At 34.6% G+C, this 23,339-nt stretch overlaps 2 protein-coding genes and 1 long non-coding RNA gene across 3 annotated transcripts; 1 reads left to right on the top strand and 2 right to left on the bottom strand.

Annotated features, from left to right (window-relative positions):
* Positions 1-45: 45 nt before the first annotated feature.
* LOC110601568 lies at positions 46-1,562 on the top strand. Its single transcript, XR_006348694.1, has 3 exons — positions 46-189; positions 414-514; positions 1,217-1,562. It is a non-coding gene; the product is annotated as an uncharacterized LOC110601568 (long non-coding RNA).
* A 6,624-nt stretch (positions 1,563-8,186) lies between these two features.
* Positions 8,187-11,458, bottom strand: LOC110601438 (indole-3-acetate O-methyltransferase 1). Its single transcript, XM_021738570.2, has 4 exons — positions 11,177-11,458; positions 10,306-10,722; positions 9,305-9,580; positions 8,187-8,778 (listed from the first exon to the last, which is right to left on the bottom strand). Exons 1-4 carry the CDS (start codon positions 11,285-11,287, stop codon positions 8,425-8,427), a joined length of 1,158 nt encoding a protein of 385 aa, XP_021594262.1. The 5' UTR covers positions 11,288-11,458; the 3' UTR covers positions 8,187-8,424.
* Positions 11,459-15,696: 4,238 nt separating this feature from the next.
* Positions 15,697-22,788, bottom strand: LOC110601513. The gene is made up of 8 exons (XM_021738667.2): positions 22,616-22,788; positions 22,005-22,485; positions 20,748-21,126; positions 18,447-19,885; positions 18,099-18,212; positions 17,651-17,805; positions 16,468-16,591; positions 15,697-15,890 (listed from the first exon to the last, which is right to left on the bottom strand). The coding sequence occupies exons 2-7, from the start codon at positions 22,437-22,439 to the stop codon at positions 16,543-16,545; spliced, it is 2,571 nt and encodes an 856-aa protein (XP_021594359.1). The 5' UTR covers positions 22,440-22,485; positions 22,616-22,788; the 3' UTR covers positions 15,697-15,890; positions 16,468-16,542.
* Between the last annotated feature and the right edge of the window lie 551 nt (positions 22,789-23,339).

The following is a 23,339-nucleotide window of genomic DNA, read 5'->3' as shown; positions in this document are numbered from 1 at the left end:
TATATATATAAATATATAAAAGCAATGTTTTATGCGTACGCAACTCTCTCTCTCTCTCTCTCTCTCGATCTCTCGATCTGTCGAAACGAAAAGAAGATGGAAGAAGTAAAAGCCCGCGAAACTGCTGTTGCCATTACCTGCAACGAGCCGACGAGCTGCAAAAACACGATCCCTTAGTCGCTTACTATGGTAAGTCTCTCTCTCTCTCTCTCTCTCCCTTTCCCTGTAAACCTTACGGGCCTGTACCAATTTCTAATTCCTTAAACTGAAGACTACATTTGATAAGGCAATCAGATATTCTATTGAATTCCTAAGTTTGGTAATGCCTGATATAATGTAATGTAATCAAATAATCTACTGAATTCCATTGAATTTCAATGAACATTTGACCTATTTGTTGGCTATTTGGTTAGGTCGATTATATGCAATGGAGAAAGGGTTCAAGAGTCCAAAGAATGAGCGCACCAAGAACTCCAATGCTCTTCTTATTTCCCTCATGATTCAACTTGAAAAGGTTTGCTCTTTTTTTTTTTTTTTTTTTTTTTTTTTACATGTATTCATATCTTTGTTATGTGTGCTTTTCTTTCATCAAGGAGTTGGTGACTGCAAACTTTTGATTGACTTTCTTTTCCCTTCTTTTTGTTGTTCACTGAAATCTTATTCCGTTGCTTCCATTCAATCTTTTAGTAAATGAAAGGGGAACCACAAAGGGAGAAGTATGTGGAGCCTTTAGTAAACTGTAATCACTTTTTGCTGCCTGTAATGCCCACACGTTTTTTACACGTTTTTCTAAAAACCAGTAAATTTGAATTTTAAAAACTTATCAACGAAATGACGCATGTTTATTATTAATTTAATATTTTCTATTAATCTTTGTTAGCCATTTTGTTGATAGTTCTGTTTTGAGGATATTGTGAATTTGTTCTTTTGTAGCATGAAGTTGGTTATGTGGAATGAAACCTCTCTTTATTGGAAAGCCATTTTATGTTCTTGAATGCTTATGATCTAGTGTCTCCAAAAGTGTAGAATTTGGTCGTTCTATATGCAAATCCTGTCCTATATGCTTATGATCTAGTTCTATATGCTTATGTTCCAGGAATGTTTCTATGTTCTTTGGAGTTATTCCGAGTGTATTTTGTTGATACCATGGTTGACTGTGATTTAAGTTTGAAATATGTCTGTGCTGCTTATGGTCTATGTTTTGGATCTTTTACAGGATAAAAAGTCATTGAAGTTGGGCCCAGAAGACAACTTGCATCTGGAGGGATTTGCACTAAATGTATTTGGGAAGGCAGACAAGCAAGATCGCGATGGTTGAGCAGAACATTTTTCTTCATGTTTTGCCTTATTATTGTGGAATGATACCTATTCTAATTCAAGGCCCTTAGTTGATTCTTTTTTTGGTTTATCATAGAGACTACGGATCTAGGTGGCATATTCTCTCATGGAACTTATCTTTGAGATTCCCTATCTGTTTCCCACCTCATAATATATTTTGACTCATTCTCTTGAGTGGAATCTGGTTTCAAATCCAATGTTAGAGAAGTAGCTATATTCCTAGAGTTGCACTTTGTTGGCAGCATAATGGTGTGCACGTATGATTGATTCATGAATCACAAGAGTATATGTATATATTTAAATTCAATGATAAGGAGCCTAACTATAATACTTGTCCTTTAGGTCTCTTTGAACTTGTGGGGAGGGGACATGGCAGTGGGAAGGCATATTTGGGCCCTGACTGTTAATGGCCCTAATTTGTTAACCTCACTTTGCAATCATAATAATTATGATACTTGAATAAGACATTTGAATTTATTTTGGTCGGCGATATGTCCATATTCATGTAACTCATTTGCGAAATTTTTGTACTGGATTTTGGGTCTAAATACTGTGCCTGGTTATAGGAGTACTGCAAAAACATGTTATGCAGCGAGCATTTTCTTTGAGATTTTAAAGCAGTTTGGTACCCTTCAGCCTGATGTGAGTTTGTAATGAACTTATTTGTGCTTCTGGAGTGGGGATTCTGCTCCTGAATTTGAATGTTTTAGTTCATGTGTTATTCATTGTATAAATGGAGTCTTTGTTTTATTAGAAAGAAAAGAGAAACTATATATGTGATATTCACCTTCATTTTTTAAAAATGGCGTTGTATTTATGTTTTACTCTTTTAAAATGTTTTAAAGCTTGAGCAGAAACAGAAGTATGCAGTTTTCCTCCTGGTGGTGATGATTGATTTGGCAATTCCATCAAGTACAGCTGGTGGTGATTGAGTATGTTTCTGAAATCATTACCTTAGTCTTGAACTTATCAAGGAAATTGCATATTGCTATTTCTTTTTATTAAATATAACTTAGACTGGTGGTGGTTGAGTATGTTTCTGAAATCATTACCTTAGTCTTGAACTTATCAAGGAAACTGCAAATTGCTATTTCTTTTTATTAAATATAACTTAGACACATTTTTTATTAAATATAACTTAGACACATTTTTTGTACTGATATTAGTATTGAATTAAATATTTTCTAACTAATTTTATAATTTTGATAATATTTTATAGAAAAGTATAAAAAAAAAAAAAATTTAATGAAAAATGGCTTAAAAACTTAGAAACTGACTTGATCAAACAATTTGAGCAAAAAATTGTCCACTCTATTTCGCAGAGGTCAGAAGATTGTATAGAAATCCAGAACCGACTAAATCTATAGATAATGATTTGTCTAGAATGATTTGCTCAAATTAACTGGATAAATTATCAGAAGATTGCACGAAAATTCGGAATTGATCAGATCTGCAGCTAGTGATTTTTCATAGTGATTTGTCCAAATCAGTTGGGCAAATCAACACATTGACAAGAGGATTACACGAAAATATGCATTTTCGAGCAAATCAACACATTGACAAGAGGATTATACGAAAATTTGGAACGGCTCAGACTTGTGATTTGCCCATAATGATTTGTCCAAATCAATTGGGCAAGTCAACGGATGGTACAGAATTAGCAGTAGGCAGAAAAATTTCAGATTTAAAAATTTAGAAACATGCTCCTCTCATGAAAACCGTGGAACCTAAGTTAGAATCTCTTTAAATATGCGGCACAAAATTTTTTTTTAAATCAAAAAATTCTAAAGAAATCCATTTAAAAAAAATTCAAAATAAAATAAAAAAAAGAATTACCATTCCAAAAGAATTTCTATTAGGGTTTTAACGCCTATTTAAGCAAAGCATTGAGAAGGGGAGAGGAGGAGAGCTTCTGATCACAATTTTGTACAGTAATGAATTTTCATCTTCATTTCTTTTCTCTTTTGTATTTTCTTTTATATTTTCTTTATAAAATATGAGTAGCTAAATATTTTATTTCTAGTCGAAATTAGAAAAAAATTTTCAATTTTTATATGAATGAGGAGATCTAAATTCAATGGTTCATCTTTTATTCTTTAATATTTATGCAATTTCATTTTTCATATTATTATTACTTTATTATTTGGATTAATATAATTTATTTTTTTTAATTTCAAAATAATATATTATTAATTTGAATGGTTGAAATCCGTAATTGCTTAGATTATTCAAATACAAATAATAATTACGATAACAGCTAAGAAATTGCATAATCTAACTCAAATTTAACATGCGGCTAATCAATTAGAATTAGATTTCTCTATTACTTGAAATAGTTGGTAGTTGATAAGTAAAAATATCAAGGATGGGCAATTTGTTGGCTAGAGATTAATTAGCGAATATTTTCTAGTTAATCTAAATTTAAGGAGAGATTTAGTTATGTGTAGCGTTTTTCGTAACCAAAACTAATTTATAAAACGAATAAAAAAATTCAAGTATCGATGATCAATTATCAAACTGAAATGTATTCTATACTTCAACCAGAATTTGTTTACATTTATTTTTTTTTTTAATTGTCGCTTACTTTAATTATTTTAATTTTTATTTCACTCATTATAAAAGTCCCTTATTTTATTTTCATTGTTTATTTGCTCTTATAATTATTTGGAAAATCATAGTGTTAATTTCATGTGAATTCGATTCTATTATCATCGTACGTAATGTTTAATCGTTGATGTTTTAATAGGTTATTTTTTATAGTTTTAACACCCGAAAAGTGTTTTCGGTTTTTTTGGGAAAATAGGGAATGAAGGGGGTTGTTTGTTGGATCATTTTTGTAGTTTAATTGCAAAAATTGGTCATACATGTAATGATCAGATCTCCTACAGTATTCTTCTCATCCTCAAAGGTTCACAAATAGTTGAACCTTTAGAAACATGGTAATACTCATTATGGATTTTGCAATTTGGCGTCTTTCAGAGTTTTTGTAAATTAAATTATCAATGTTGGAATAATAGACCACCATGAATGAGAAAATGAGAACAGAAGTGATCTCTCATTTCTCTTTTCCATGCACAGGTAGATGGAAACTTCAACAAATTACTAGCGTAGTGTTCAGTAAATTTAACCTTCCTTCAACTGAGAAAAATTGCTGAGGCACACAGCGCTGCAAGATCTGCAGTTGGAGCCTCGGCATTTGATGACCTGTCAGTTTCAGTCAGGGCTGTAATCGAACAGAATCGAGCCGAATTTTGATAAGTTCAGACTTGATTAGAAAATAAATTTAAAAGTTTAAGTTCGAGTTTGAACTCAACTCGGAGTTTTATTTATAAGTTTGACCTCAATTCATAAAATAAATATTAAATTCGAGCTCGGTTCAAACTCGATTTGTAATAAGCTCGTTTATCACATTAACGAGCCAACTCAAATTCTATTCAAAAAGTTTGAATTTGAGCTCGATTATATTATAAACAAACTCAATATAACTCAAACTTATTTAAATTATAAACAAATTTAAATTATAAGATTATTAAGAGATTTCTAAATTTAATTTTTTTATTTAATTGAAGTCTCTCTGACCCAAAACAAAAAAAAAAATATAGAAGGGTTGTCCTTTTATAGAAAAGCCACGATTCTCCATATCCCTACAACTTTCGATGTGGGATTAGTATTAGTAAACAAACTTGTTCGTGAGCCTACTCACGAACTTATTCACGAGCCTGTTCACGAGTCAGCTCATGAGCCTAAACGAATACTGCTAAGCTCAAACTCGGCTCGTTTATTAAACGAATCTAAAAAGTGGACTCGAGCTCGGCTTGTTTTCTATCGAGCCGAGTCTCAAATAGCTTACAAACAGTTTGTTTCGTTTACCCCAAGTTGCAGTTGACCGCTTAAAGAAATCTCTTGAACTTCTGACAAATCCATCAGCTAGTCAGTAAGTTATTTTCATTTGCATCTTTTATCATTTGGTCTTTAGCTTTTGCATGCTTCGTTATGTGAAGTTATTGGATATTTGCACAAAAGAGCTATGCTAGACCATTTACATTTGATGAGAATGGAAGTTATTAACATTAGTCTCTTAGTTCTTTGTAGCATTATGCATATGTTTGAATGTCAAGGGATAAGGTTTTCCCACTTTTGTTTTTCTTATTTCCATTCAAGTTGCAGAAACAGCTTTTTCTGCCAAATAAGGTTAAGGCTACATCCGTCAACTTTTCCCTGATCACACTATGGTTAGGCAGTGTGCTGAATAAGTCAAGTATAGCCAGTGTTTTGCTTGTGCAGGAAAAGAAAAAGCAGCCTCTATTAGCTTCTCATGTGATGTTTTAGGCCATTAGTTGGCTATCTGGTTTCGAGTGTAGCATTTACGCCTGGTTTATGCCTGCTACAGGCAACATTTGTTGCTGTTAAACTATTGAAGATCTCATTGTGGTTACAATGATAAATCGTGATCCTCTGATCTAACTATATCTAGATGTCCTTATTCTAGTTAGCCTATCATGACAATTGTAACATGATTCAGCCCATCAAATACATTAGAAAGCAGTTCTGAAACTTCTCCATTTTTTGGTTGTCCATGTGGGGGATGGTTCCAAGTTGAATCTTCTGCATGTTGCTTTAATGGATAATGTGAACAAGAGAGATGCTGAAAGGGTCAATGCAAGTTCTTTGTCAGAATGTGCAAGTTATAGGTTAAATCCTCTTTGATTTAACACTTGATTGGAAATGAAGGCAAAAAATGAAAAGATACCTCTGTACTTGCCATTAAAGGGTTTTGTCCCACTCTAGCTGTTGCATTTATCACCGGTCAATGGGATAAGCCTAGAAACAATGTCGTCATCTTTTTTTTAATTATTTTTTTAACCAACTAATTCCTGGTAATGATGAATATAATTGTGCCAGTGAAATGGGATCATATATAATAGTTCATTGGATAAGCAGTCTTAAACAAACTTCTTCTGTGTTCAGTAATTTGATAATAACTAGGGTCTACATCCAAGTTGGCAATGAGCATTTCCCCAATCTTCGAGAAGAAAACGTCAAGGTAATGAGCATTCTATGTGTGATTTACTCCGAATTGCATCTAATAAAATGATTAAATGCGCATACTCTCAAAAGCAAAGGGAGTAACCGTTCTTGTTTTGGGCAACCGAGCCCAAAAACATTGCCTGGAGGGGATTTTAATGATCAGGATGTTGGTTTAACATCATCCATTATTGAGTTCATGATGCATGGAGAAGGAATGAGATAAAGAAGAGGCTGCTTCACCAGCAGCATGAAAAAGAAAAGTTCTTTAACTAGAGGACTGTCTGTTAACTTCCTTAGTGTTGAATAGCTATAACACTAACGGAGACCAAGTGTGCCACGATGTTCTGAAGCTCAAAAAGGCATCTAACCCAAGGCAAACGCTTCTAGAGCTTGGTGATGTTGACGGTCGTAAAGTGAATGTTCCTTCTTCTTTGAGCAGAAGCCAAAGTGGGAAGATGAAGAGGGTGGGGTTTAACTGCCAGAAGTTGCTGACATAATCATATACTTCATTGAGCAGTATCTTTGGCCCAAGACTAGCTAGCTAGCTAATTGTCAAGAAACAATCATTATTAGATTAGAAATTTACAATTAATACCAATATTAAAACTTTGAACAGAAGTTCAAATGATTATTAGTCAATGAAGAAAGAAAATACTACTATTTAGTAATACTTTTGAAAAAGGGGTGAGCCTTTCTGGTCTAGAAAACTGAAGTAACGACCTTTTGCACCGTCCTAGTTTTTCAAAACCAGCAAACAACAAAAGGGATCATTTTCAAAGTAAACTTGAGTCAATTAGCATTATCAAAGGTGTTGATAGTATTGGAGTTGATTTTTTATTTTTTAAATAATCTCATTGCAATTCTTTTACTTATAAAAATGTGCATTCATTATAAATAAAATAAAATAAAAGATCCCACATATATACACTCAGAGAATTGAATTTTCTGTAAAGAGATAGTTAAAGTTGACCACTTATTTAACGTGTGTTTGTTGATTTGGAAAAATGGAAATAAAAAAGGCAGCCTTGCCTATAAAAAGAGAATGCATTTGGTGAATTGGAGGGGAAAGCCAAATGACATGTTCATATCCTATTAACATTTGTTCAAAAGGATCAATAAGTCAATAAAATGCATAATTTGCAAACAATTGGTCAACAAATGAACTTATTTCTTATCTTTGGTGGAAATTCTTGAAGAGTAATGTTTGAATTTTTTAGAAAAATCTAGAGTGTTAGAGTTGATAATATTTGCTAATAATATTTTTTTTTAATTACTAATGATGCAGCGTTTTGTAGTTATAAAGAAATGGTTGTCTATGGTTTGGGCATGAAATTTAGCAAGCCAGTCATGTATTTGGTCTGCGTTTGTTGATATGAAAAAAAGCACGATTTGCTTATAAAGAGGAGAGTGTATCATGTCAGCCTGCAACATGGAGTGGAAAGTCAGTGTATCTTTTGTTTTGTGCTTCTTGTACTAATCTTTTGTTATTGTTTGTGCTTTTGAGTATCTCTTTTTCATCTCCAATGAATTAATGATATCAGTGAACAGTTCATAATTTTCTGTTTAATTAATCTTGTTTTCCATTTTAAATTTGTTTATTATTATTTACATTTGAGCGTTTCAATCATGATACAAAAACATTAGCCTCCATTTTCCCAGCAAGTACAAAGGGAAATACAAGTTTACATCTGCCGACAATTTTCCTTGGTATAGATTGATGTTTTTTTTTTTTTAAGAAAAAGATAATTTCAAAGGTTTAATAATTATGATACTTTTACAAAACATACACTCGAAGACTTTAATGCAATAACTCACATCTATAGACATAAATAATTAGCTACAAAGGAAGCAAAATGAAGAGGGTTTACAAGCTTTACTTACCTATTTGGATTCAAGGGGGAACACGAAGTCACAAAACCCATCAAGTAAAAGGAGGAAAAGTTTACATAGTGAAATCAAATTAAGCCTTTTCTCCTCTCGTTTGTGTTTTCTTTAATCACCTTTGCACTGAAAATACCACACAAGAATAGAGGATTTTCCTCCCGTTTTTCTTTTTCCCTAAGCCAAAGAAAGAGATGCAACTATATGAAAGAACTGTAGCTTCTCTAGTAGGTCTTTTGCATGGCTTGTGGCTCGGCGCTCAACCCGTAAAAATAGCTCCTCGCTTAGCCGGTCACCAATATGGGCATCAACAAGCACACCGGATACACTCCGGCATGTGTTGGCTAAAGCTCGGCCAACCTCATCGGCGTTGTCAGGACAATCAACTACCAGAGGGCTCCCTCCTTTGAAAACCTCAAGCTTGTTTATGGCCAATGAGCCATGAGCTTCTACCACGTCTTTGAAGTCTTGAAGGCTTGGCGCATACACAGGAATATTGAAATTGTCGCGCTTCTCACTTGTAATAAGCCCCTATCATCAGTGTAATATTGATTTATTAAACTAATAATAATAATTTTTATTTTTTGCTCAATTTTTAAAAAGTTTAAGATGGAAGTAGTGTTGTAATTATACAAGAAAAACAAAAGGGGTATAATTTGCAGCCCTTTTAGGCCCCCACTTGATGGTTATCTGATAAACGATTGATGATGATCTAATGGATCAAAGGCTATCGTTGCAAGACATGATTGTGTTGGTACGTGGTACAGTATTCTTATGAGTCTACCATTATTGTCATTGGCTATGTCCTACCCACTACGCAGACGATGGACAAACGAATGGCTAGATTGTAAACTTGGGAAAGCATCCAACGGCTACGTTTGACTAGGGTTAATCATGACCAGTGACATTTCATAATGAGGGCTTTGTAAGCCCTACACATAATCATGTCCTCCCCTGCATGGTGTCTTATTGCTTTTTGGTCTGCCAAGGGCATACGAGAGGATATATGAGCAAGCAAGTAGTAGTAGTAGTAGTAGTAGATGATGATGATGATTACCTCTTGAACAAGATCATCCCAAGCATCCTGATAGTGGGTCCCAAATAAGAGCCCAGCCCCACCTTGGTCTGTGGGGTCCACAGAAGTTCTGCCCAAGCAGACAAGGAACATGGACCCACCTCTCTTCATTTCTTGTGATCTTGCTCTTAGGAATCCTGCAAGGTCAGTTTGAAACTGGTGCTTGTAAGCATTTGCTGTGGACTCACTGGCTCCATGGATAAACACCCTTTCTTTGTTGTATGCGCCTGATCTCTTGTCTACCACACTCTCCGGCACCTTTATAATTTTACACACAAAAACATAAAATTAAATAAAACAAAATCCACAAAAGATAATGTCACAAATAATCATCAACTGCTTGCATGGGAAAACTAAAGTTCTCTTCTTTAATTATCCCACCAACCTAGTTTTAAGAATTTCATGAATTTTAACAACTAATGAATACATTAAGTCAACAAGCATGCATTGGCTCACTTTTTTGAGTTTGCTATTGCAGGCTAATCCTCATGTAATAGATGCATCTGATTTTCCTGTCCTTTTAATACATTCACTTGGTCCAAATACACTTCCACCCACCCACCACCTCAAAAAGGACACTAAGAAAAGGAAAATTTCAACCCATGAAATTTCAAAATGAGAAAGAAACGACAAATATTAAAACCATGAAGATGCATCCATCCAATGGTCGATCCGAACACTCCTTTCAAAAGTGTCAGGACCATGATATTGTTGGATGACTTTGACCACCTCTAAGCCGGCCAAATATAGAAGACAATTTGTATAATGTAATTGACTTGTAACAAAAATATACTATATATATATATAACATTTTTATTTATTTTTTTTCCCAAAATACACCAACAAAATATATTATTTCACATGTCTTAAAATTAAGAGAAATTGGAGTAAACATAAATGAAGATGGTCGTTTCCTTTTTAATCCATCTCAAACTAACTTCTAAAAATATTAAGATTAAAAAAAAAAAAAAAAAGGAGCTAACCTGAGAGAGCCAATGCAAGGAAAATGCTGAGTGAAAAACATCAATCGATCTCGCTGGAAAAAGTCTCCGATAAAATGAACCGGGAACTCCAGCTGCAAAATAATTTCTGTGGCCACTGGCGGCTAGACACTCTTCCATGCTACCCCCGTAATTGGCTAAGGGAGGAAGGAGTTGAAAAAGGGTGTTAAAGTCGTTGCTAGGGAGATCGGAGAAAAATGCAGAGAACTCAGGTGGGTCAAGTCCCGATGACTCATATCGTTTCATCATGTGCTTGATGATCACGTCAATGATATATATTGTGTTGTTGCCGGAAGAGCATCCTAAATCCACCACCTGAAATGGGACCTCCGGGGAGCTGAGGTGCACCATATCTAGGGTTTCCTCTAGAAGGTGAAGCATAGATCGAGCATGTAAGGCCTGCATGGATAATTAGGGTTTGTAACCATAAAGATAGCACTAGAGAATGGAGGGTTTTGGTTTTCATCATTCCTAGTTTTTTTTTTTTGTCTCTGTTAAATGAAAATTTAACATCTCAATTAGGCTAATTACACAAACAAGAACTTCAGGAATTAATTAATAACATTAAACAATATCAATCATGGTACATATATGGAAACTCAGTATGACTTAAACAACTTGAATAGTTATTATTTGAATTAGTTACCAAGAGTCGCTTACATAAATATAAAACTAAATATTATTAATGCAGAAGCTTAGATCTATGACAAGAAAGAAAGAAAGAAAAGAAAAGAAAAAGAAGAAGCATAATCTGTGCAAGAAAAGAAAAGAAAAGAAAAGAAAAGAAAAGAAAAGAAAACATGAATATAAGAAGATAGCTAAATTAAGGATGAGAAATGGAGAAAAAAGAAACCTGGGCTTGGGAGTTATTGGCATAGCTAGCCTCTCCTTTGCCACCTTTCATACAAAGCAATTTCTCAAGCTTGACATTAGAAACAACAAGATTATCTCCAATAGGAGCCATAGATGACAGATTGTGTAAGAAAATGAAGGTTTGAAGAAAGAAGAGAAGGAAGAGGTGGAATATATAAAGTGTGGAGTGGGAGTAGTAGGTTATGTTTGTAGTCTAGTTAGGATACAAAAGGCTGAGAGGTCATTATTATTTTAAAAATTAATGTTAAACAAAGTAGAAATAATTAAGATGATAGAGAGAGGTACAAAATCCACAAAGATGGGGCCTCACATGCAGCAACAAAGTCTCATAGGCCCTCGATTATCGCCGGAATTCTAATTTGCCGACTCTATGTGTGCCACTCACAGGACTCTTTCTCTCTCTCTATTTCTATTTCTTTCTATGAATATGGGAACAAATGGTTGGCAATTTTAAGGAAATGTAGCATTTATAGGTAAAATATGGTGTTTGTTAATTCTGGAGTTTGTGTTAGAGATGGTTGGGTATCAAACATGTGACTTATCTTGCCCAATTAAAACATTCACATATCTAAATAGTGTTTTTTTTTTTTTTTTGGATAAAATTATAATTATATTAAGTTGGAACAAGTTTATATACAAATTGAAAGAAAACTAGAGTGGTACAAATGGATGGGTCCAACCTATCCTGAAATGAGCAAACAAGCAATCCTAACCGTGCAATATAATAATTAATTACCTCCAATCGGAAAGAAACAAGCCAGAGGCAGACTAGACTCATTGTTGACCAAACCCATTCCTCATCAATTAGTCTCTTTGGATTCTTTCTCTCATAAATACAAACCTCTTGCTTCCATTTACTAAGCACTGCAAATTATTGCTTAATAATCCTAATTAATTACAATTACTAATTAATACTACGTCGTATAATCTCTCTCTCTCTCTCTCTCTCTCTCTCTCAGAGTCTCATCAAGTTACGAAGAAAAGATGACAATTATGGGTATACCAATCATGGGTTGAAGATGAATGATTAGGAGGTGTTGTGAGAACAGTGGTTCAGACCAAGATGAGCAATCAATCCTTAACCTTTTGTCTTTTTCCCAAGTTTTAATATTCATCTTAATTTTTATCAGTTGTTGCTTTATGGGATGATTAAAGTTGAATTTGGTCGACACCGTGAGAGATGGGATAATGTAATTGCAACCCAAATCATGATTTTTATTTTATTAAACCATCATCCCAGAAATCAAGGTTCAGATAACAGAAAAACCCTTCCTTTCCCTAATAATACAATTTTATTTGAAAAAAATAAATTAATCTGTTTGATAAAAACAATCTTGACCATGATTTTATGGGTTGAGTCAGTTGATGCTCCACTTATCCATGAGTTTAAGTAAGAGTGCAAAAAAGAAATTTTCGACGAGTAGAACGTCCAGTGTTGTAATTTTTTTAATAAAAACTTTATGAGATTAAAATCTAAAGATCCGGAATCTTGTTCTCCATCTTTCAACTTTTGCTTGTGCTACTCTCTATCTCAAAGTCTACGCCACCGTGATAATCGCCGGTTCTCATGAACCTACAACCTAGGCTACACTTTCTTAATCTTCTCCTTCTCCTCCTCCGCCTTCGCCTTCTCCTTTAGCTTTAACTTCCAACTGCCCTATGTACGTACCACTTTCTAGGTTTTCTGCAATTGCGTGATAGTAGTTAACCGCATAGCTACCCATGAAAAGATTTTGATATATAATATAATTTTGTATCTTTTATAATGGATTTGAATCGGTTTTGCAAAAGTTTATTTGATTAATAACCTAATGATCAAATTCATAAATTAGAAAATTAATTAGGAGGCAAAATATATTAAATATTCGATGCTACATTTACATCACTAAAACTAACTTACATATGAAAATATTTTTCACAAAAATTATTTAAAAAATAACATATCTTCTAAATATATGTTAATTAATAAAATTTATGTATAGAATGTAAATTTCAAAATATAAAAAATACTCTCAGAGATGCATTTTCTTTAAATAATTTATTTTATTTCACTATCCAATTTTCTTAAAAAATATATATGAAAAAAAAATATATCCTCTTTTTAGAGACAAATGGGCATTAATCTGAGTGTAAAATTATTTACTAAAATTTGAAACTTTAACCAGCTTATGGGGTGGACTGAATTTCATCTTGAAGGAAAGGTTGAAATTATTAGAAAAATAACTTTTTTTTATTATTTAATTGAAATGTTAAAGAGTAAAATATATTAATAAGATTCATATATAGATAGTAAATTTCAAAATCCAGGAAATTGATTCTTTTTTAAAAATTAAAAATCGTTTTCTTAAAATGACTTCTTTTGTGAAAATTCTCTTAAGTCCATAAATATTAAAAAAATGTGAAAAAATATAAACTTTTTCAGGAAACAAATGGGCTTTAATTTGAATATAAAGTGATTTAGTAAAATTTGAAACTTTAAGTAGGTAGCATAAGGGTGTGGACTGAATTTGATTTTGATGGAAAGGTTGATTAAGATGTTGATTAAATCTAGTATAAAAATGTTAAATTCTCGAGCAAAGAATCAAAAAGGTCGGAAAGTTTTAAGGGGGTAAAAGGCGTAAAAGTAAAAGGTGGTAGAACGGTCAAAAAAGATTGTAGTTACCCGATTTTCATGTGTTCTTGTCTCTTATTTCTTTCTCTTGGCAATGGCCCCCATTTTTATTCTGCATAATTTCCAGGTCATGCCCAAACCCCTCAAAAACCTCCCTTTGCTTTACCACTTACCTAAGTTAATTTATTTTTTTTAGGGTTTAGATTATTCAATACAATTTCCTCATGCTATATATTTTGTTTTTCCATTGATAATAATAAATAAAATCCAAGATTTCTCTCTTTATTTTTGTGCCTAAACTTAGAAAATATTGAGCCTAAGAGCCTATATATATCATGTGATCATGTGACTTACATATGAGTAGTGGTAAGGTAGAAGGTTGAAATGCATCGAAATGTGACCCTGCAATAACCAAAGAATTGTTTTTGTAACACTTGAAAGGAACAGCCTTCCAATAATCAGTGAAACATAGTAATGACTTGGTTCTGGATTTATCAGGCAAGTCGCCAACATCTGTGACGACGATTAAGTATACACAACAAAAAACCTTCACTACACCTCTCATATGTGGCTACCTCCCTACGCATTTTCCGATTATTTAATTGACTAGAATCTTATAACTTACGGCTAAAATGTAACTATTGGTTGAATTTGATGGCCCATGAAGCATGTAATGAAAGAATATAATATTGTTAATGCTAAAATTACTTTAACAACAAGAAATCCAAAAACTCGGCCATTATTGTTAATGGAGAACCAAAATGATACACATATCTATAAGCCCTGTTGCTGCTTCAATTGTATTGGGAATTGTATAAATATATGCATGAAAATTTGGGCTTATAGCAGATTTCAAACGAGTTTTTGTCCTTTGTATCTATTCATCATATTCTGTACCCAGAACAAAGATTAAAGAGTCAAAATAAAAATTAACGTGTAAAACTATGTGTGTGTGTTTTTTCCCACCATGCTCCCTTAGCTCCGTCAGTGATTATGTACGTTGGACCCTATTATCATGTGAGTTCCAAATCCAACTAATTAAATTAGGATTGCTAAACATTCCGCCTCTTCTTTTCGCTCTTTAGCAGTTCACATGCAACGAAATAACCGAGAAAAAGGGTAATATCGTGCCTCTAAAGGACGTAGCCCATAAAACTTTCGGCAGTGTAGGCGTGGCCCATGGCTAGCAAATTAGGGAAGATCCAAAAGAACACGCAAAGAAGATAGGTAAGAAAGAAAGTTCCGCGATTAAAACATTTTCAATTTTGCATACGGTTTGCGAGCTTTACACATTTATTTTAATAACAAATTAATAAATTGAATAGAGCTAATATTTATATGTTAAAAGTGGTCAATCATTCAAAACAGGAATCACCAAAAAGTCCTCACTTCTTTTAAGGCCATATCCAATTTCCTCCAGAACGTTTTTCTTCAAAATCTTAAACAGGATCTTTCCAAGGAATGCAATTCGTGCTCAAATTTGACATTTTTTTTTTAAATCCGAAACTCCAAGTCACTGTAAAAGAAGTTTTTCTGGGGTGGAATGGACAAGCAAGTTGCTAAGTGAAACCCTATTTCCAAAGGTTAATAAGCTGGAGAGCAAATATTGGAATATGACTAGGGTTTATAGGGCATAGCCGCCACTAACACATCAAACTTATTTAATATCTGCTATACAAGATAATAATGGATAAGTCTAGGTCACACAAGAAGTCATTATTATATCTATTCCAAGTGGTGATGAACCCCGCGTGCAAACTTTCCGCAAGGATTAGACACTTCAAATTCCTTGTGTCATTTATGATATCCTAGAAAATTCAACTGGTGTTCACTGTGGTGGGTCATTGTTACACAACAAATTATCTAAAACTAATTCAAGAGAGGAAAAATAAAAGAAAGTGGGGAAGGGGATTGAGAGAATAAAATAGAACACTAATTCTACAATTTACGAGGCAATTTGCACTAAAAAATACTAGAGTAGAGGAGATAATACAAAGTTGAACTAGAGCTACAAATTACACAAAGTCATGAGTATTAAAACTCACTCGTCAATTTTCTGAAGGCCCCATCTGATATAGATTACCTGTTCTTACCAACACAGAAAAAAATAAATATGTAAAATCAGTAATCATTCCTGAGAGATTCTAGGCAGAAAATTAAAAGAAAGGACAAGATAGTGAAGGCAGCAAAAGTGGGGGAAAAAGATAACAGCAGAGAATGGCAGTTAAACTTGTGGCTCAACCTAAAACAGAAGTGATGCAATTCCATGGACATGCACACACATTCCTAGTAACTACCAACCTGTTTCTAAAACCAATCCTGCAATCCCACCATCCCCCTACCTGTAAGCACGATGTCAATCAAGCATGCACTAACATGTCAGCAAAAATTTAGTTGTCACATTGCCATGCAAATTCGGAGATTCTGAACTCAAACATATACTCCTGAACTCATTGTGAATGAAATATCACCATATGAAAAAAAAAATGCCATAAGAAGGAAGATTAAAGCTAAGCGCAAGCACATGATAAAAATGCATGATTTAGCACTTCTAAAAACTAGACATCTACTTTTCTAGATGATCCCTGTGCTATGATATAGAACAAGTAACAGAAGTTAACATGAAAGCAACAGTTATCAGCATTTGCCAGAATACAAACCTGATCAAAGGGAGCACCATTAGGATGGCATTAATAGCAAGACTTCATTATCTCACAAAATATGTGCATGAATGGCTAACCGAAAACAGGTTGAAAACTTCCCTTCAATTCATCATAAAACCATCTGCAACACAATTTTTCCTCATCAAATAAGAACGGAAAAAACAAGTCAATTCATTCTCATTTCTCATACTGAATGAAAGCAATCAAACAGATGCTGAATATTGTATATCCTCATCAAACTATTAAAGGGGAAGGAAAAAAATATTAGTAAAAGGAAAAGAAAGAAGAAATCAAAACCCAAAAATTTTGTCTCAAGCTCTAATTTAGAGGAAATTTGGAATAGTCAGATAATGCGACAATTATGGGTACAAGAAGCAAATTTTCAATTGAAGCATTTCCTCATTGGTATGAGCAAACAGAATGGCATCCTTTTTTAAGAAAAGGAAGAACATATCACTGAACTTCGCAAACGGGAAAAGAATAGGAGAAATGTTGAATTCAACTGCTAGTTATGCATGGAGTTAAATTTTAGGTTTCAGCAGTCCCTTAGATGTCAGAGTTAAAATGCGACACCTAGGAACCTCTTGATCAATCTATCTCCAAGCAAGAGTCTAATCTGTTTACTGAGTGGCTGCAGCACCATTATAGCTAAACATTGCATTTATCTGAAATGAAGTCGCCACAATCTGTCTACTCAACTATTAAATGCTGAATAATTAAAAAGAAGACAAACCAACCCCATCAGACAGTGAACAGAAGACAACCTCCTAGGTTTCTACTATGGCTTGGAGTTTGACAGAAGGCAATGGAGGGCTCTCGACATACAAATTTGAGGGGAGTTAAGCAATCAAGTGTATCTCACTCTAAAGAGGTCTTTAAACATTTCAAAAGAATTCTCTCAAGACTTCTACACAAGAAACAACTGTTGTCAATATTCCCTCTGAATTTCATCTCACTGCCCTTCATTTGTGATGAATATAAAAATGGAAGAAGAAAGAAGAAACAAAGAAGGTTTTGAATATTTTATGTCAAATATTAATAGGATTACAATAGCAAGAAAAAAAAAAATCCATGTCTATCACCACCCCAGAGATATGTGGATACATCATAAAGTTTTTCTCAAGCAATCAAGAGTAGTGAGCAAGGGCTTGCAAGGAATGTGTGAGATAAAGAGACATACTTGCATATAAAAACTGGCTGTAATACAGTATTAGCCTCAGTTTCTAACCGACTCCGTCTTTCATTGTTCTCTTGAAACTTGGTAGGAGGAAGAACTGCACACGGACCTTGAATCAAACCAGCCATTACACTGCTTTCATGATTAGATTCATATACCTGAAACAGAGACACATGGAGTTCATTACACAAAAGAAGGGGAAAAAAAATAACAACAAAAGTATCGAAATGCGAATTCAGGAAGTGAAAGACAGAATTAAATTCAACCACCCAAGGACATTAGCTTTGAAAAAGACTGTGTGGGTGTGCATGCACAGGACTGAGGAGACATATATGACCAATAAACTAGTATGTTCATCCAACCACTGAACCACGCAACTAATATACAAATGATCAGACTACATGACAACTTCAGATACTAGAGAAATGCAAAAGTATACAAGATAGTTCACCTCATTGCTTTCAGGGGCACATGGGTGGCCCACAGCCTCAGGCAGGTCACTTGGAAAGTAGCATCTATTCACAACAACCCACTTTGATCCTGTTTCAATATCCTCAAACATTGCCTGCAACAAGAAGTCCACTTATCCATACAAGGAACGTAACATTTAAGGGAAAGGAAACAAAAGTAAGTGACTAATATAAACAACTAAATAAACAAACCAAATTCTCTTAATAACATGCAATATTTGAGAAATGGACTTATTTCAGACAAAACCAACTTTGAATGTTTTCTTTTCTTTAGTTGTACAATTATATTTGCAATAAGCATTTGATCTAATAATTGGTGATTCACTTGCCTGAAGCTTAGAGGGTATCAATTTTTCATGGCTAGAGCGAAAAAGCGCATGATCCTGCACTTTATATTTTACTCCACCAACAAGACAAGACTCATAGAATGTCTTTCCATCTGAAATTTTAAGTACATTTCCAATCCATTCAGTGCTATGGACACCATCAGAAGACGTTCCAGAATGCTTTCTACTGTCATTATTAGGTTCAAAACTTCCAACAGGATTTGCATGGGTGACATCTTGGTCACTTTGCTTCACGTCAAATCTTGGATTACAAGCACTAAGTCCTCTTACACTTTCTGAGTCTTCAACCATAGAATGATCCTTACTAGTCTTCAAAGGAACTTCAGCGTTTGATGACACTGTTGGATCAATGTCTTGTAAGATGTTAGAGGGTCTGGAATTTTCAAGTTTTTCACTAACTTTCTCATGTAATGTAGCAGGAGGCTGAAATTTTGATTCAGAAACTGATCCCTCTTCTTGTATGTGTGATTCAGATACTTGAGTTAGTTGCATAGATATTTCATTTGATAAGCCAACGGAAGGAGAATCAGAGACTACACCCAAAGTCTTTGTCAAGTTATTTGGGAAATTTGTGGCATGTGTTGCCTGATTCACATCTTTCATACTTGACCCGAAACTATTCCCTGTCATTTCCCTTGCATTGGATACTTTGGAATCAGATGTTGGCTCAGCATGGTTACCAATCACAGTAACAGATCTTGCAGCACTTTGTAAACCAGAGCTTCCATTTGCTATTAACTTCTCTTGAGTGGACTTTTGATCTAAAATTCCATTTTTCTTCTCTGATGAAGGCTGAGCTCCAGCTGGATTAGAGGGTCCTTTTGGTGGAGTAATGCTCCTCATGACCCGGCCATATTTAGGGGGCAAAGGCTTTCCATTACTTAATGTTGTGCACCTCAAGCAGTGCCACTCACCACCTCTAGGTATTCCTTTCTGATTCACTGATTCTAGACATTTTAAGTGAAAGCCTTTCTCACAAGCATCACAAAGTACTACAGTTTCCACCTCATTGACTGTGACTTTGCACATCTGGCAAGTCAAAGGCTTATTCATATATTCCCTTGAGGGTGGAGTCCATGTGGGATGTTCAGGAAGTTTTGGTTGCAATATTTTCTGAACAATTTTAGCAATTTCATTATGGTTATTGAAAAATGATGATGGTTGCACAACCTTCATGCCTTGAACAGGTTGATGTACACCTGGCAAATTTGCAGGTGTATTTTGAGCAATGAATGGTCTGAATGCTTGATCTCTTGCAGCTTGAGGAGCCTGGGACAAATCCAAATCAGTAGGTCCCTCAGCCCTAGCGGAATTATGATTTAATACCTTGTTTTCTGGTGTAGCTCTAGCTGAGGACATAGAGTGAGATTGTAAAGGCCAAGTCGAAACATTCAACAGTGGCTGATTTGCAGAAGCATTTGCTGCAATTAGATAACTTAAAGAGCATAAGCAGACAAACACAAGACAAGGTAACAAAAATGGTGATATTGATAATTTCACAATTCATTTCAGAAGAATTTAAGAACATAAAATTGAAAAAGTATTAGCATTCACACAACATTGGACCTACCATCAAACCCAGGCCCTCTTCCCTACCTAGCTTTTTCTCTCTCCTCACACATGCACCCACTCATTGCAAAAACACAGATACACATAGGGTGAGAATAGGGTGTGATAGGAAGCGACAATAAAGGCTCCACACAGCGCAACTAAGCTGATTAACTGAATCTGACGAGATTGCAATTTTGCCTATGTGTTACCAATCAAGTGTGTTTTACTTTAAGGTGAAACCCCAATAATATTAATAATATATAGCTAGCATACAAATTTGTAAGATGGAAAATACGACTCCTAAAACATAGTACTATCAAATTAAGCAGAACTTGTGCAAACAAAGTGTGCTTCATTCAACAATTTCTTAGTATCTATGTTATTAGATTTTTCTTGATTACATCTTCTTATAGAGGGTGATTCAGTGCACAAAGCACCCCACCACTTGTGCACATTGAAGCGGGTTGCTGTACATTTCCTTATGCTTACTTTGTAGAGAAGCTGTTTCTATGACTCAAACCTGTGACCTCAAGTCACAAATAGAGTAACTTTACTGTTACACTAAAGCCACCTTCTTGATTACATCTTTCTATTTTATTTCAACCAATCGTAACAGGCTCAGAAATCCAAATATTATATCTGCCAAGGAAAGGAAGAGACTGAACTAAAGTAGATGATCATTATAGACCCAGAAGAGAAAAGAGGTTAGTGTAAAGGGAAATGAAAGATTACCTTGTGCATATGGTATATAAGTAGTCCCATTTGGTCCCTCTGATTTAAAATGAGATTTTTCAACTCTATGGCCTGCTAATGCAGATGAATCTCTTCCTGGATGACTGTTGGATAACCCAGTGGACGCTGTAGATACTCTCACTTCAGAGGGAATTGGCTGACTTGCTAAAGGTGTAGAAGTTGCTGCCGAGACATGCCCTATAGTTGCTGGAGTTGGAAGTCCTCCAGAAGGTATACTTGTATTACTTGGTTTATCTGATGGAAACATTCGAATAGAATGAGATGGCCCACGGATATCACCCATTGCACCAAAACTTGGCTGCGACGTTTGAGCTGAATATGTACCAGAAGGTGCAGCAAATTTCTTGGATTCTTCCATCTGGAGAAGCGTCAACAAATTCACTTCGTCTAGTCACAGCACATCTTTTAAGTGTTTGACGCAATCAAATGAAATCCAAAGTGGTAGTTAAATAGCTCAACCAGAGCAGAGATATGAAGTTAGTTGACAGCTCTCCATGAAAAAGATATAGCATACTTTGGATTTACACTGTAAATACATAACATCATGGACCTAAAATTTTTTTGGCTTATAGCCTTCTCCCTTTTCATCAGCTGCATTGTTCAAACTATGGAGCAGCTTAAAATTCTACTTTTTACTTGGTAACTCAGAATTGCCTCAAAAGCTAAAAGAAGACTAAATGTTTCCCTTTTATTGGTAGAAAACTGGTCTTTTGTCATTTCCAAGCTCCTCATCCTCATATTTAGAAGGCTTATTGGCTGATAAGCACACTCCATTATGTGTTTGAAAGATTTACATTAATTAGGTCCCACTTATTACAGAAATATAGGTTCCACTTTTCCTTTGTCACTTCTTCCTAGGGAAAAAAAGAATCTTACTCCTACCTTTTTTTTATTACGCATCAAATGAAAGCACAAAATTAGCAAAATTAGAGCTCGTGGTCTCACATTAAAAAAACCACCTGCTTTTATTAACCTCTAAAGTACAATGCAGCTCACTACATTCTAACCACCAAACAAGGCAAGGTTCTTCCCAGAAAGGAGACAAAAATAAGATAAAGCAGTTGAATCAGAAAAAGAAATCCTACCGTCTCTGCTAATGGCACTAAACTGACATTGTAAGGAAAAATGAAAACGTTAATTTATGGACTAATAACACCGCTTAAACCAAAAACCAAACAAAGAAAGCCAATATACTGAGAAGCACACAGAATCCGACACAGATTTGAACACTTTTACCTTCTTCTTTGTAAGAGCAATCTTCTCTTTAATAGACAGCCTAGTGCCCCGAAACCCTAATCTTTGATCTTTGAGTTTCCAATTGAGCCCTAGATCCTCAATAACTGTCCCAATCGCATCCCTCGCCACTAAATCCTTTGGCGCCAAATCCTGACAAATCTCGACCAATTTTGCCCTCGCTTCCTCCATCAAATTTACCTCCGCTTCCGTCGGACTCTTCCCTCCTCTCATTCCCGCCATAGTCGACAATACGAGCACTATCTCCGCCACTCTACGCATCTCTCCGACACCACACTTCGCCTTTTTGGTTGATTTAACACCTAATTCTTCAGTCTCCCCATTCTCAACCGGCCTCTTCTCGCCAACCGCAGCAATCTCACATTCCGATTGAGGATTCATACCGTCTGGAGCCTCATCATTACCCGCTGAATCCATTTCCTACAGAGCAAATCCCATTTACGACCACTCCACGGGGGGCGACCTGCAAGAGAGAGAGAACAGAGGCATGTGAGGAGAGAAGGATAGAGACGGGGGTGGAGGAGAGAAACCCTAGAGCGAGAAAGAGGGAATTAAAGAGAAATTTGAAAATTGGAGACGTTAAATTAAGGAACCTTTTTGGCGGGTAAATTGGAGAGTGTGATTTGTTATTTGAGCAAATATATTGTTGTAAGTGATAATAGGGAGCGAGACAGAGAGAGAGAGAGCCCGAGAGAAAAGGGTGCGAATTGAGCAGAGAGGAGGATAGAGAGAGCGTAAGTGTTTGTTTCTAGAGAGAGATAATAGGTTTGGTTTTTATTATTCGGTTCGGTTTTAAATTGCGGTTCTGACCCTCCGTTTCACCCTATCATAATTGGGGATTCATCGGTTTAATCTAGGGATTTTGATTGCAGTGCTGTGCGTACTTCTACGTTGTTGTCCATTTACCCAATAGGTGTTGTCCATGTCAGCTTCATCAATAATTAGATGGTTTATAATATTTAGTTGTCCTTTCGTATTAAAATTATTATATACACTATGTTTGGAATTATATTTATAAAATAATTCTTTTCTTTGAAATAGATTTCGGGATAACATAATTTATTTCAATTCTTTTATTTTAAATAAATTAATAATAAATTTAAATTGATTTATTTTTCTTATTGTCTTTATTATTTTTAAACTAAATATAAATTTTTATTCTTATAAATAATAATTATTCTTATCATATTGAAAATATTTTTTGAAAAACATCATTAATATTTTTAACAATTTTTGAAATCTAAATTTTACAATTTTTATCATTAAAAATATAAATTTAAATATACTCTCTTTTTTTTAAAATTAATTAAATAATAT

This window comes from Manihot esculenta, chromosome 15 (genome assembly GCF_001659605.2).
Source record: "Manihot esculenta cultivar AM560-2 chromosome 15, M.esculenta_v8, whole genome shotgun sequence".
Taxonomy (NCBI): Eukaryota; Viridiplantae; Streptophyta; class Magnoliopsida; order Malpighiales; family Euphorbiaceae; genus Manihot; species Manihot esculenta.
This window is presented reverse-complemented; position numbering and strand designations above follow the sequence as displayed.